At 42.6% G+C, this 13,905-nt stretch overlaps 1 protein-coding gene across 2 annotated transcripts in view; it reads left to right on the top strand.

The window, feature by feature from the left end:
• The window catches only part of LOC125881011 (RNA binding protein fox-1 homolog 3-like), a 1,507,594-nt gene that overhangs the window by 656,043 nt on the left and 837,646 nt on the right, over window positions 1–13,905 (top strand). For both annotated transcript variants that reach the window (XM_049563926.1, XM_049563925.1), the window contains exon 4: window positions 9,813–9,875. In XM_049563926.1, the coding sequence (XP_049419883.1) occupies window positions 9,854–9,875 (22 nt within the window). In that variant the 5' untranslated portion in view covers window positions 9,813–9,853. The remainder of the gene's footprint in view (window positions 1–9,812; window positions 9,876–13,905) is intronic.

Raw genomic sequence — 13,905 nt, 5'->3', positions numbered from 1 at the left:
TCTCTGTGTCGACGTTATCAGTGGCAAGGATCGTGTCTTTCAGGCCTAATATTCTCATGTGGCCTTCCAAAGTTCGCATTTGTCTTTGTCTCCGTCGAAAACTAGTCTCTGCTGCCATCCTCCTGTACTGCGCCTGGGCCCATAACCTGTTGAGCTTTCTGCTGTTTTGTCCATTTTAGGAGGGAAAAACCAACACCATCTCTTCTTCCGTTTTTTTATTCACATCCTTTTTTACATGGCCACTGACAGAACTCACATATCAATATGACACCACACACAACAACAACAAAAACATGCTAATCACAGGTGACCTCCACCAAGCGCACAGCTTCACAATAGAAGTACAGAATAAGAAGATGTGAGAACACACAACCCAACACGAGTGCATTAAGTCAGTGATTAGTTCTTTTTTTTTGCTGTTTACAAACAGTGCCCACCTGTGTTTTCTTCTAAAAACAAAAAAACAAGCCATCAATTAGATAAGAATTTAAAATCCTGAGTGTCAGCTTAAATCCAAATTCACTGCTACCTGTAGTGCCTTTCTAATCTTTTATTATTTGAGTTGTAGCGTTCAAGTGATTGTGCATGTTTTTCTGTAAAATTACAGAAATGTGAAACTAAAAGTATCGCAAGTGTTATATTTGCATTTGTTATAGAGAGAATGTAATTCAGTTACAGTAAAACGTCTTTACTCCAGACCAGCAGCATTATTGTTGTGTTTGTGTGTTCTTGTGTGTGTTCTCGAGTGTGTGCGCGTGTGTGTGTATGTGTGTGCGTGTGTGTGTGCACTGGCGCCTAGGCAAGTGCCTAGTAAGGCAAATGCCCCTCCAAAGTGGGGGGGGGGGCAAAATATGAGTTTTGCCGACCTACTTTTTTCAACTCTGTTTAAGTCAGAATGTTTTTGCATAATATTTAATTGAATATTTTCAATATAAAATGTAGTTAAAAATTAATAAATTAATCTTATTTACATTTAAATGATCGTATTTTAATTATTCTGCACCCCATTTTCAATCCAAGTGGCATATTCCAGGCAGTACGAAGCAAGTGCACCATGGTTGCCATGTCCGCTTATTACAAGGAGTTTGGATTGTTTGTATTTCTGTAAATTTGCTTTCAAATACTGGTAGTTAGTTTGCCTGATTTAGTTGTGGATGCATTTCACGTTTTCGCCATTGTAGTTTGAGACACATTAATGATAAAAACGGGAACGATGTGGAGAAGCAGCTTGTCTGATTGCGTGTTTCTCTCCGGATATCAGGCACTGCTCTCTGCACGCGCATACTGCAGCAGAAGCTGTATAGTCCGGTACAGTCTGCCACAGACTGTAGGGTACATGAAAAACCAACCATGAAACGCCGGCTAAATATCCATAACTTATGGAACAATAAGATAAGGGAAAAAAACGTGAGGTGACCAGACATCCCGCATTGCGTGGGACTCTTTTCACATGTCACGCAAATTCAGACCATGTCCCGCATGATTGGTTGTCACCCGCCCTTGCATTCACCCTCAATGAGAAGAAGCTGCATGCAGCGGCTGGCCCACGTAGGTTCTCTGTTAATTGTCATAGTAACACCGCGTGTGCGTTTAAGCCCTAGGGCTCGCCCCTCCCGCCCATATAGCAACTATTTCAACCTCCTTGATCGCAACAGGTGACACTCGTTAGCTAATGACACTTGCGCCGCACGAGTGTCAATAGGCTCGTTGGAGATGAACTGCACCTCGCCTGGAAAGTAGACGAGAGCAAGCGGCCACAGCGGGGCCGGTGACAAAAAGCTGCGGTGAAGTCAGACAGTTTCCCGACCGTTTCCAGCAGCCTTCAGTCCGTACAGGAAGTCACAGACACACTTACATCCTGTCTGGAATGATGTCAGTTCATTAAAAAAGTGATCAGACCCATACATCAGTTTGTTCTCAGTCTCCAGTTGTTTTTGTTTTGATAAATTAATTTATTAAAATGCTTTACAGGTGATCTGTAGTTTATGTTCATGGTTTATCTTCCATTTGACATGAATTCTCCTGTAAATCAGCATCATATCAGTTTGACCTGTTCCCTCAGCTACACAGGCTAAATAAACTGTGTTTGACTATAAGGTTCATATTTTCAGGAAAAAAAATACAAGACAACAGCTTTCATTAAAGATCAGTCAGATACAGTCAGGACTTCACATCTGTGGGCTACAAATGTTATTATAAGAATCCTCAAATCTCTGTGTTGCTAAATACTTCAATAAACAAAACAGTCCAGTGTTAATATACAGTAGACTACGTATAGTTTATGATTAATGTATTTAGTCTCTGATGACTAAACTTTGTGCTGGGGGCAGGTGTCCCACATTGTTCCTCACAAACCTACTCCTTGTCCCACATTTGGTTTATTGGGACCTAGTCACCCTACCTACTGTACAGTTGTGACCAGTGCAGCGTTAATGCAGAGCCCTCCAGCATTATGTTGCTCTGGACAATTGAAAAAAAATATGTAACTTCTGCCGTTGTAATCAAATTTGTAAATTGTTAAAATGGTATTTGAATGTCTCATTTCTTTAAATTAATTGGTCCCCTGTGACATAGCATTGAGACTCATAATCATCGAATTTATTGGAATAGGTTTTGTTTCTCATTTTTAGCACATCCTTACTCAGGTCACATTTTGCCCCCCCACTTTTACACAAAGTTAGGTGCCCGTGTGTGTGTGTGTGTGTGTGTGTGTGTGTGTGTGTGTGTGTGTGTGTGTGTTATGTGTGTATGTGTATTAAGGAAGGCAAATGCATCTGCTGTGGACATTTTGTCTATATTTGTTAAATTATATGTTCATGTCTGCTATTGCCCTGAGTCGGGGAAGATGAAAAATATATTCAAAATTCTGCTGACAGCTAATTATCTGTTTGCTATTGTTTGCTGAATGAACTCATCATTATTGTGAATGGATTAGATCATAGCTGTTTCACACTCTGTTCTCTTTTGTCTGTTCTCCATCTGTCATAACCCGGCTCAAAGGCAATGACAAAAATGGAGAGACGCAGCGCGAACTCAAATACAAAAGTATATTTATTTAAAGGGAAATTTCGGTTTATTTCAACCTGTCTCCTATCGTCCTAAATTTGTTTCAAGTGACTAGTGACATAAAAATAATAGTTAGCATGTTAGCTGTTAGCCTAGATACAGCCGGGGTGCACAATCTCCAGAGCTACGCAGCCTTGCAGCAGCCATTCCTCCTCTCTCGTCCTCTACCTGTTGCTCCTCTCCCTCTCTCCTCCTCCGTTCTTCAATTTCACGAAGCTCTTCGTCAGTGTATTCTGGCTCAAATAAATAAGGGCGGCCATCAAACTCTGCAAAATCAAATTCCTCCTCCACAAAGTCGAAGTCTGGCAAAAAGTCAGACATTATTCTATAAATCTTTCATGAAATAAATGACACATTTTATATTGAAAATATTCAATTAAATATTATGCAAAAACATTCTGACTTAAACAGAGTTGAAAAAAGTAGGTCGGCAAAACTCATATTTTGCCCCCCCCCCCCCCCTTCCCCAGCTGTCACTGCTCGTTCTCACGATATTACAGACACGGTATGAGATCGCTGCTTGTTCTCACGATATTTTGGCCGTGCTTTGGAAAGCAGAGCTAAATGGTAAACAATTTATTTTAGCCAGAATACACTGACGAAGAGCTTCGTGAAATTGATGACCGGAGGAGGAGAGAGAGAGAGGCGCAACAGGTAGAGGACGAGAGAGGAGGAATGACTGCGTAGCTCTGGAGATTGGTGGTGTACCTGGGAATGCTGTGCCCCAGTGCCCGCAGAAGAGGAATGCCTCTGTTGCAAGGAATGGGACCGGTTGCAGCCTTATTTTCAAGGTCTGGATGTGACCAAGGACGAGACACCTCCACCTGGAGTAGTAACCAGCTGGGCTTTATCTAGAGCTCGCCATATTTCTGCCACGCTTTGGAAAGCAGAGCTAAATGTAAACAAACATGGCACCACACCGGTAAGGTAAGACAACACGTTTACACGTCATTTTCTATATGTTCCCTGACATTTATCCTAACGATGTGAGGCGGTCTTTGTGGAAAAAAAGCTTGTTTAGTGGACTAACTTGCCACTTGAAGTATGCCCGTTCACTTACTTTTAACAGGTCTGACGCTACTATTACTATTACGCTACCAGTGCTCTTCTGTACGGCTTCCCGCGCAGCCAGCAGCAGCCAGGAGAGCTCCTCTTCAGATTTAGCAGGTTGCAATGGACCGACACGGCCCACAGTCGAACACTTGGTTCACTTACAGCAGGGATGAGTTGCAGAGGAGCAGACTTTACATGCTGATTCGGCTTGCCCGTTAATTGGCACACATGACAGGTTTTAATGTACGTTGCAATATTTCTTTTTACACGTGGCCAGAAGAAATGTTTCAGGATGTTCACATATGTTTTCCTGACCCCAAAGTGTCCACTCTCATTGTGGGCAATTTTCAGGACAAAGGGACGAAATTTACTTAAGAGAAGCTCCTTTTGCTGCTCAAAAGTCAGCCCCTGCGCCTGGACAGGTACGTAAACAGCAGGTGGCACCAAAGGCACAGGGACACATCTAAAAATTCCCAGCTTCACGAGCTTTACTTCCAAAGCCACTTTAATCTCCCCTTTAAGTTTCCTATCCCCCACGTCCACCGAATAATGATCAGCCAGTTTAATTAACTGTTCTTTTGTACATCTCTCCAATGCCTCCTCGGACGGAGCCGCAACGAACACATCAAATTCAGCCATTCCACTTACTTCTAGGACCAGACAAAAAAAAACAAGACAACGTAGTATCCCCGTGTGCACAAAGAGGATCCTGGTTTGGAGATTCCCCGCTATCTAATAATCAAGCCACCTAAATAAGCTCCCCCCTAGTCTTCATGCAGCGAGCAGCAGTGGGTATTTACGCACTAGAGACTGCTGGCTTGGGGGAGCAACTAGCAAGCCAGCAACCCTCCCGAAGCCACGGCCATGCTCCCTAGACAAAAGTTTCAACTGCTATGTCACCACAACACTACCACCTCCACGCAACTCACCCAAAGGGGAACGGCGCTAAGCCTACAAGGGAAACTCTGCACTGCCACTCACCCCCACACACGCTGAGGAACTACCCCTGCCACCTGGCCACCTGACACCGGCATAAACAAAGAGACTGGCCATAGGACACAAACTCTCCCTCGCCAAGCCCGAGGTAAGCGCACACAAACTCCTGTGTCAACGCAAAAATACACAAAAAGCCTCCACATCAAACACCATACTCACCCCAATCAGTCAGCCCAACGCACTGTGAGCTCTCCTCCAAGTTGTACAAACGCTCATAACTGAGCAACAAATTTGTGCCGCAGCCGGCACTAAGAACCAAATTACAAAAACCTGAAGGGAAACTCCTTCAGCCCAGCCAAATCACATGCACATTTACCAAATACCAGAGCACAGTTTACTATAACACACAATGCTGACCCGAAAACCAAACCAAAACCAAACGTGCAACTAGAAACCAAACACTAGAAAACTACAAATTTATCTAAACCAAATCTACTCAAATGTAACCAAACTGCACGTAACCAAGACAAGCCCCCATTTTGTTATAACCTGGCTCAAAGGCAATGACAAAAACGGAGAGACACAGCACGAACTCAAATACAAAAGTATATTTATTTCAGTAAAACAACATAAATAAACATAATACAGTTAGTCAGTGTGATCAGTAGTGTACATGTGGATGTGTGGAGCATGCAAGGTGTGGTGTTGTGGAGATAACCTAAAAGAAATAGAAAAGCCAAACAAAAGTACAGGCGCTCGAGAGAGAGAGACACAGAACACATGCACACACAACTGTTTCACATTTTAACAAACAAACAAAACACACATTGTTGCTTATTTCACAAAACTAATAAAAATGAATTCAAACCTCTAATTCTTTCACTCCAAGTCCTCTCTCACACACACACACACGCGCGCGCGCACACACACACGCACATACACGCACACACTCACGCATATACACACAGTGGAAGGGTTGGAGCTGTATATCAGATTAATGCCAACCATTTAAAAGATGCTCACATACACACAGTTGTTGCCATCCTGTGCTTGCCGCATGCATTTTTAATCAGAATAGGCCTCGCTCCACCATTACCCACCCACCCCCACCCATGGTCGGTTGTCCGACTAAAACCAACAAGTGCTGCTGTCACAGCTGCTGTTTGGCTACACTGGCTACAGCACTGTTTAAAAGAAGTCATTTTTCCATCTTTCTTTTCCTCCCTTCTCTTCAGCTGTGTCTTGGGAGCACAACTCTCACAACTATTTGTGTGTGTGTGTGTGTGTGTGTGTGTGTGTGTGTGCGTGTGCATGTGTGTGTTGATATATCTGATGACAGTGCAGCAGCACCACCAGATGTTAATGTGATTTCATATTACATGAGTGTCAATCTCTGTCAGCGGACTGAGGCTGTCACTGTGGTCACTGATGGGCTGGATGAAATATGAGTTCTCTTTACTAACACAGTTTTATCTTTGAATTATTAACTCATGCCACTGTGATTGTAGATGGATCATCAAAATCATCAGATAGGCTATTCGAATTTCCATTCCATCAAATGTAAAATGCTGTGTTGAATAAATGCAGACTTTGCTTTTTTTTTTTTTTTTTTGCCGTAATGTTCTGGACTGTAAGCTGTTGCTCTGGCAGAGGTCTGGAAGCCACCGGCAGCAGTTTGCTCTTTTACAGGCTTCTTCTCTGTTATGGTGAAAATCAATTGAACTTTCATATAAGATGAGGAATGCGTAATATATCTGGTCATGTAAACCCTCTGGTGTCAACAAATACAAATAACAAAACACATTCTGGAGATATCATCAAAGAGAAAATGTATAAATAAGTAGCAAAGAATAGCAGAAAACCAAGACAGATTTAAGGGAAGCATTTAGTAAGGCTGTGATACTATATGGATACAGGGCAGCAGTCGCCTATTTAACATTTGAGGAACCATCTAACCTACACCCTCTGGGACTTAACCCTCATGGGAAGTGTTGGGGAATTCCCCACAGGCAAATTTTTTAAAAACTCAACACCTAAACTGACCATTTAAAAAAAACTGAGATCAGGGGTTCTGAAAGTTTTGATGACTGAGTGGTATTGTAGTGAGCCAGCATATGATGGAGGGCCAAGCAGGAAAAGTGGACACACTTTGACTTTTTATGTCTCCATGCCTGTGAGGCATTATGTTTTTCGGTTTTCAATCTTTTTGTCTGTCCATACATCCCATTCTTCTGAAAGCAATATCTGAAGAACACCTTGAATGGGTTTCTTCATGTTTGGCAGAAACTTCCACTTGAACTCAATGATGAACTGATAAGATTTTGGTGGTCAAAGGTCAAGATCACTGTCACCATGCATCCGTCCCATTGTAATGAATGTGATATCTCAAGAACACCTTGATAAGATTTCCTAAAAATTTGGCACCGAAGTCTATTTGGAGCCAATATTGAAGTGATAAGAATTTGGTGATTAAAGGTCACTGTGACCTAACCAAAAATGTTTTTGGCCATTACTCAAGAATCCATATACTTATTCTGACTAAATTTCACACATATATCTAATGGAATAAAATGATAAAGTGATGCCATTAATAAACAAAAAGGTCAAAGGTCAACTTCACCGTGACATCACAATGTTCTCCAAAAACATTTCTGGCCATTACTAAACATCATAAATCAGGAACAGAAGGGGGGCATTCGTTCGGTTACTGAATGATAATACTTACTCAAACTAACTTTGGGTGCCCATGTTGATGCCGTGGTGATTGTAAGGATGTTCTGTGTTGCCGTGGGAAGATGTGTGTGAAACACCTATGTTTTCACAGACATGGGTGTAAACTGTGGCAACACAGCTTACATAAACCATAAACCACATACAGAACTGCAGTATACCATAATACTAGAACTTTGATGTAAGATGAGGAATGTGTGACATATGTGGCCATATAAAAACAATTAACAAAAAAGACATTCTGGAGAATTCATCAGAGGAAAAATAAGTAAATAGGTAGCACAGAGTAGCAGAAAAACAACAAACAAATTTTGAGCACATTTGAATACAGCTCAGGTGGATATGACTAATATGACTAATGTGCCTCAACAGTGGAGAAAAGTTTAAAAAAAACAATCGATGCTCTCAAAGGTTTCAGTCACACCTCAGGATCTTCTTTAGTCAGTATGTTTACATGCATAGTTAAGTGGAGCTACTGTTAAAGCTTGATTTGGTCATTTAATTGGATTATTGTTCTTGTTCCAGTGTACAAGCACAGGAGGGGAAACGTTTTATTGAATGAAGTATGTCCGAGTTTGCTACGATAAGTGGCGATATGCCCCCTTTCAGCCTGTTAGTATTGGTCCTTTTCCCAGTTGACCTATTACGTCATAGACCAAACAATTGACAAACAAGTTAGCTATGGTTAGCTAGTGGCAAACTCGTACCATGTTGATCAACTTAACAGTTCTTTATGTTTTGTCTACCCAAAAATGCACAGCCCTGGATGTAGATTCCACCATATTGTGGGAACTGCCCATTGTTCCGACAGCCCATTATTCCGACAGACCATTGGTCCGTCAGCCCATTGGTCCGAACATATTAAACCCATTGTCCTGAAGTCCGTTCCGAAATCATCATGATGCCCTGTGGTTAAGGTCTGGTTAGGTTTAGGCACAAAAACCACTTGGTTAGGGTCAGGAAAAGATCATGGTGTGGGTTAAAATGAAAAAGAAAGTGACAAACACATAAGCCGTGAGCCTGCTTCGCCTCAAGCCTTTCCCAGCTGACCCAGAGCCGGTCGCGGCGCACCATCAAGGTAGAAATACGCCCACCGGGAGCCGTTCAGCACCGCGGACCGTCGGACTAATGGGATGTCGGACCAATGGGCTGTCGGACCAACAACATGGATCCCATATTGTTACCGGCTTCTTCTTCTGGTCAAAGTCTTGGGCAGAGACTGTGGAGCATCTGCTGAGTGCCTTGGCCAGTTTGGGTCTGATTGACTGTATACATGCAGGAGTAATTTGACTCCCAATCACATTATCTGGGTGTGTTTACATGTATTTTAAAAGTCTGCTTTTAGTCGGACCAACACAATAAATCAATTTCATCAATCATTTAATGTAATTTCCCCTGAAAGAATGCTCAGTTGTTTTCAAAGAGGTGAAATATTTAATTTACTACAGTATAATGAGCCACTGAAGCTTCAATCACATACATACTAACCAGCTTCCATTACACAAGTTTTGAGTGGAATCCTTGTAGTCAAGAATATGTAATCAATTGAGAGCATTGCACAATGCCCAATGGAAATAAACAGTAGAAGCAAAATCGTGGATTACACTGAATACATGCGTTTTGCTCTGTTATTATACTGTAGGTGCTTGTTTTGACCCAAAAAGCAAGCATTGACCAACTACTGAGATCACTGCATGCTCTTTTTTTCATCTGACAACTTCTCACTTGACCTCCCTATTGTTGCCTTCTCCATCCTCTCTTTCCAATTTGTCGAATATGACACGCCCACTGATGTTGTTTCAGTTTGCACTTCAGCTTAACAAAAACCTGCTGTTTTTTTTCCAGCTGAGAACCAACTTTTCGGGTTCTGAACCAATTTATTTCTGGTTGAAATGCTCTGAATTGAACTGGTTCCCTGTGGGTGGAAAAGGAGTATCTGTGTGGTTTGTTTCAAATGACCTGTGTATAATGTTGAAGTGTGTCTTTAATGACTAACCTTTTCTCTTTGTTCCCTGCTTGTGTAACAGGCCAGCACAAAAGTCCCTTCTCTCCGACGAGTTGGCTGTACATGGAGACCCCCAGCTGGGCAGGTCAGTGTGTGTGTGTGTGTGTGTGTGTTTTGTGTGTGTGTGTGTGCACGCTTTTTCGCATACTATTACAGGACAAGACCACATCTGTATGTCCACACATCCATTGGGTTTACTGGTACGTGTGCTCAGACATCTACAACACAGCTACCCAGGTGTGTGTGCGAGAGTGCGTGTGTGTGTGTGTGTGAGTGTTCAGTGGGCTGTCTTTGTAAGTGTGAGTGCACAGAGGGAGAATGTGCTGACTGCAGTGCTTTGGTTCTGGGCATGCCCATTAGAAATGGCTATAAATCCTGAGCGCAATGCTCTCACTGTGTCAGCAGTCCAGCCAATGAATGGATATTAAACGCCACAAAAAAGCCTCTTTAATTCTGCCTGCCTCTGCCATGCCGCTGCACACTCTCTCCCTCTCCCTCTTTCTCTTTATCTATCTATCTATCTATCTATCTATCTATCTATCTATCTATCTATCCACCTTTCTTCTTTCTCTTGTTTTCTCTGTTCCTCCAGCCCTCTTGCTCTTTCCCCCCTCCCTTCCTCTGTAATAATGAAATAAAAAGAAGAAAAGGCTCCTTCAGCCCTGCCAGGCCTGTTGGGGTGAAAACATCCACAGTTGAGACCCTGGTATCTATTATTCACACTAGCATCGATGAAATATTCTTTACAGCTAGTCATATTGGCCTTTTTATCTGAAATGTATATATCATATATCATATCATAGATTAGAAGAAAGGCTACGAGGTTGTTGAAAGGAAGGGAGGATGAGAAAATTCTTTTGCAGATAAAGAAGATTTAGTAGCAGTTGTTAATCATTCCAAGACATTTTGAAAGCACATATTGAATACTCAAATGTCTACCATTAAAATGTTAACTGTTTGGCTGAGACCGAGCCTGGTGCTGGATGAACTTGTACAGTACCTTTTGGATCTTAAACCCAAAGTGTTTTACCATTATGTTTCCCAGTTTCCACTGCGTGCGTGGTGTGTTTTAGTGCGGACTCATAAACGCTGGCTGTAAATGCTCAGTCCTAATGTTACCCTACACACTCTGCAACTCAGCGCTCGCTTCCAAACCTCCGTGCAGCTTGATCATAAAAAATGTATTATTATTTCGATTAAATTTGAGGTTCTGAAGCATGACCCTGGCTGTAGGTGTGGCCATCTGTCCTACCAGCACATCAATACCAATCTAATAGCAGGAGGAAAGATCAATCACAACCAGCTTAGATATGTGGAAATATACACAGTCTGTGTTGTTTGTCTGCAGCCTTTGCACCACTCCATTGTGTAAAATGCTTGATGTTGGGTTCAGTGCAGTTTGTTGTGCACATTTTGTTTCTTTTCCAGAAGAGACGAAACACCATGCGGCACACTTATCAAATAATTTATAGTAGATATCAGTTTCATCAACATATGCCAGAAAGGAGTGACAGGAATTTATAACACGTACACACACACACGCACAGTTCCTTCACCCTCTTCATAATATCAGTTACAGCTTGGCCTGGTTTAGCCTCTATCAGTGTTCGTCAACAGGCCTCCAGGCCTCCAGGCCCAATCAAGGCTCCGCAGCCCAATCACACTGACATGGCAGCTAATTGGAAATTTGTGTGCAGCTCAAAGAGAGGATCATTGTTAGAGAGACTCGGGGCTCCTTTGAAGCTCTGTGATGAGATGTGTGTTGGTGATACGGTACAAGAGCTGCTGTAGCAAAAATTGTGTTTGATGTGTACCGATATAGGAGATTGATATTGGCGTGCACTGACCTCTAGTGCCAGGAGGAACTGATGTGAGACTGGATTGAATGAAGCAGATGTGACTCCTCACTAACTCCCCATCCAGTGACACAACTTAGAATATAGAGTAAAATGGATTTTTTCTTGAGAAATCATAAACTAGAGGGGCCCGAGGAGAGTGCAGATCCCAGCCAAGGCCAAAAGTCCATTTCTAAGGTATATAAATCTCAATCACTAGATTTCAGGTGCAACTGCTAGGCTACATATGTTTTGATTTAAAGAGGCAACAGATAGCATCTTTTCCTAAATATATCATTATGAAAATAATGTGGGTTGTCTTTTGTTTGTGAGATATAACAGAGGTCCCTCTCCTGACTCTTAAATGCAATAGCATGTCACATAGCATTTTGTTGTTTGGCATGTGTCACCTCACACAGTAAGCGGACATGAAATATGATATAGGTGCCATAAAGTCATGTTGTGCGCAATTCACTTGCTGCAGATCTGTGCACTTACAAGACAATGACTATCTCAATGCAATTGAATCGAATGCAACTGGACTTGGTTTTGTCTTAGAAGACGTTTCACCTCTTATCCAAGAGGCTTCATCAGTTCATGCTTGTCTGACTAGGCTGGAACTAGTCTGACAAACTGGTGTGGAAACACCCAGGTATTTAACCTCTGGGGAGGTCTTCACAAGGCCAATGATGTCACTGGTTCGTTAGTGCTCCAATGGTGTGTCAACGACAGTCATTGAAACTCCTGCTGCAACGGTTGTCATTGGAGTTGTTAGAGTCTTATGGGGCCATTTGTGGATGACCATTGTTTTTAGAGGTTAAGTTGTTGAACCTCCTGGGCAAGGATCAAAGGACAGCATTATAGGTGGAGGGTAGGTGGTGTCGCAGACCTCCTCCTCTATTGAGAGATGGTTTTTTCCACTTTCACATAGATGGCTTCTTTTACACCTCTTTCAAACCATCTGTCTTCCCTGTCCAAAATGTGCACATTGCTGTCTTCAAAAGGAGTGTACTTTCTCCTTAAGGTGTAAATAGACAGCTGAGTCTTGCCCTGACGAGTTAGCCCTTCTGTGTTGGGCCATGCGTTTGTTTAGTGGTTGTTTTGAATCACCAATGTACAAGTCTGGGCATTCCTCACTGCATTGGACAGCATACACTAGGTTACTCTTCTGAGTGTGTGGTGTACGGTCTTTTGGGTGTACCGGTCTTTGTCTGAGTGTGTTACTGGGTTTGAAATACACAGGGATGCTGTGTTTGCTGAAAATCCTCCTGAGTTTTTCAGATACCCCAGACACATAGGGGATGACAATGTTATTGCGCTTGCTCTTTTCTTCCTCACCCACCTTGTTCTTTCTGGAACAGGCTGCTGTTTTCACAAAGGTCCAACTGGGGTAACCACAAGTTTTTAGAGCCTCCCTCAGATGTTCATGCTCTTTCCCTTGGGCCTGAGTGCTGGTAGGTACATTATCAGCTCTGTGTTGTAGGGTCCTGATAACACCCAGTTTCTGTTCTAGTGGGCGATGAGAATCGAACAGTAAGTATTGGTCTGTGTGAGTGGGTTTCCTGTATACCCCAATGTGGAGGACTCTGTCCTCTGTAATGTGCACGTCACAATCCAAGAAGGGCAAACTGTTCTCCTTAACATCTTCTCTTGTGAACTTGATGTTTCTGTCCACTGAATTGATGTGTTCAGTGAAAGCTTGTACCTTTGTGAAAACAGCAGCCTGTTCCAGAAAGAACAAGGTGGGTGAGGAAGAAAAGAGCAAGCGCAGTAACATTGTCATCCCCTATGTGTCTGGGGTATCTGAACAACTCAGGAGGATTTTCAGCAAACACCGCATCCCTGTGTATTTCAAACCCAGTAACACACTCAGACAAAGACTGGTACACCCAAAAGACCATACACCACACACTCAGAAGAGTAACCTAGTGTATGCTGTCCAATGCAGTGAGGAATGCCCAGACTTGTACATTGGTGAAACAAAACAACCACTAAACAAACGCATGGCCCAACACAGAAGGGCTAACTCGTCAGGGCAAGACTCAGCTGTCTATTTACACCTCAAGGAGAAAGTACACTTCTTCGAAGACAGCAATGTGCACATTTTGGACAGGGAAGACAGATGGTTTGAAAGAGGCGTAAAAGAAGCCATCTATGTGAAAGTGGAAAAAACCATCTCTCAATAGAGGAGGAGGTCTGCGACACCACCTACCCTCCACCTATAATGCTGTCCTTTGATCCTTGCCCAGGAGGTTCAACAACTTAACCTCTAAAAACAAT

The sequence above is a fragment of the Epinephelus fuscoguttatus genome, linkage group LG20, assembly GCF_011397635.1.
Source record: "Epinephelus fuscoguttatus linkage group LG20, E.fuscoguttatus.final_Chr_v1".
NCBI classification, from domain to species: Eukaryota; Metazoa; Chordata; class Actinopteri; order Perciformes; family Serranidae; genus Epinephelus; species Epinephelus fuscoguttatus.
Note: the sequence above shows the minus strand (reverse complement) of the source record. Positions and strands in the feature narration are given on the sequence as shown.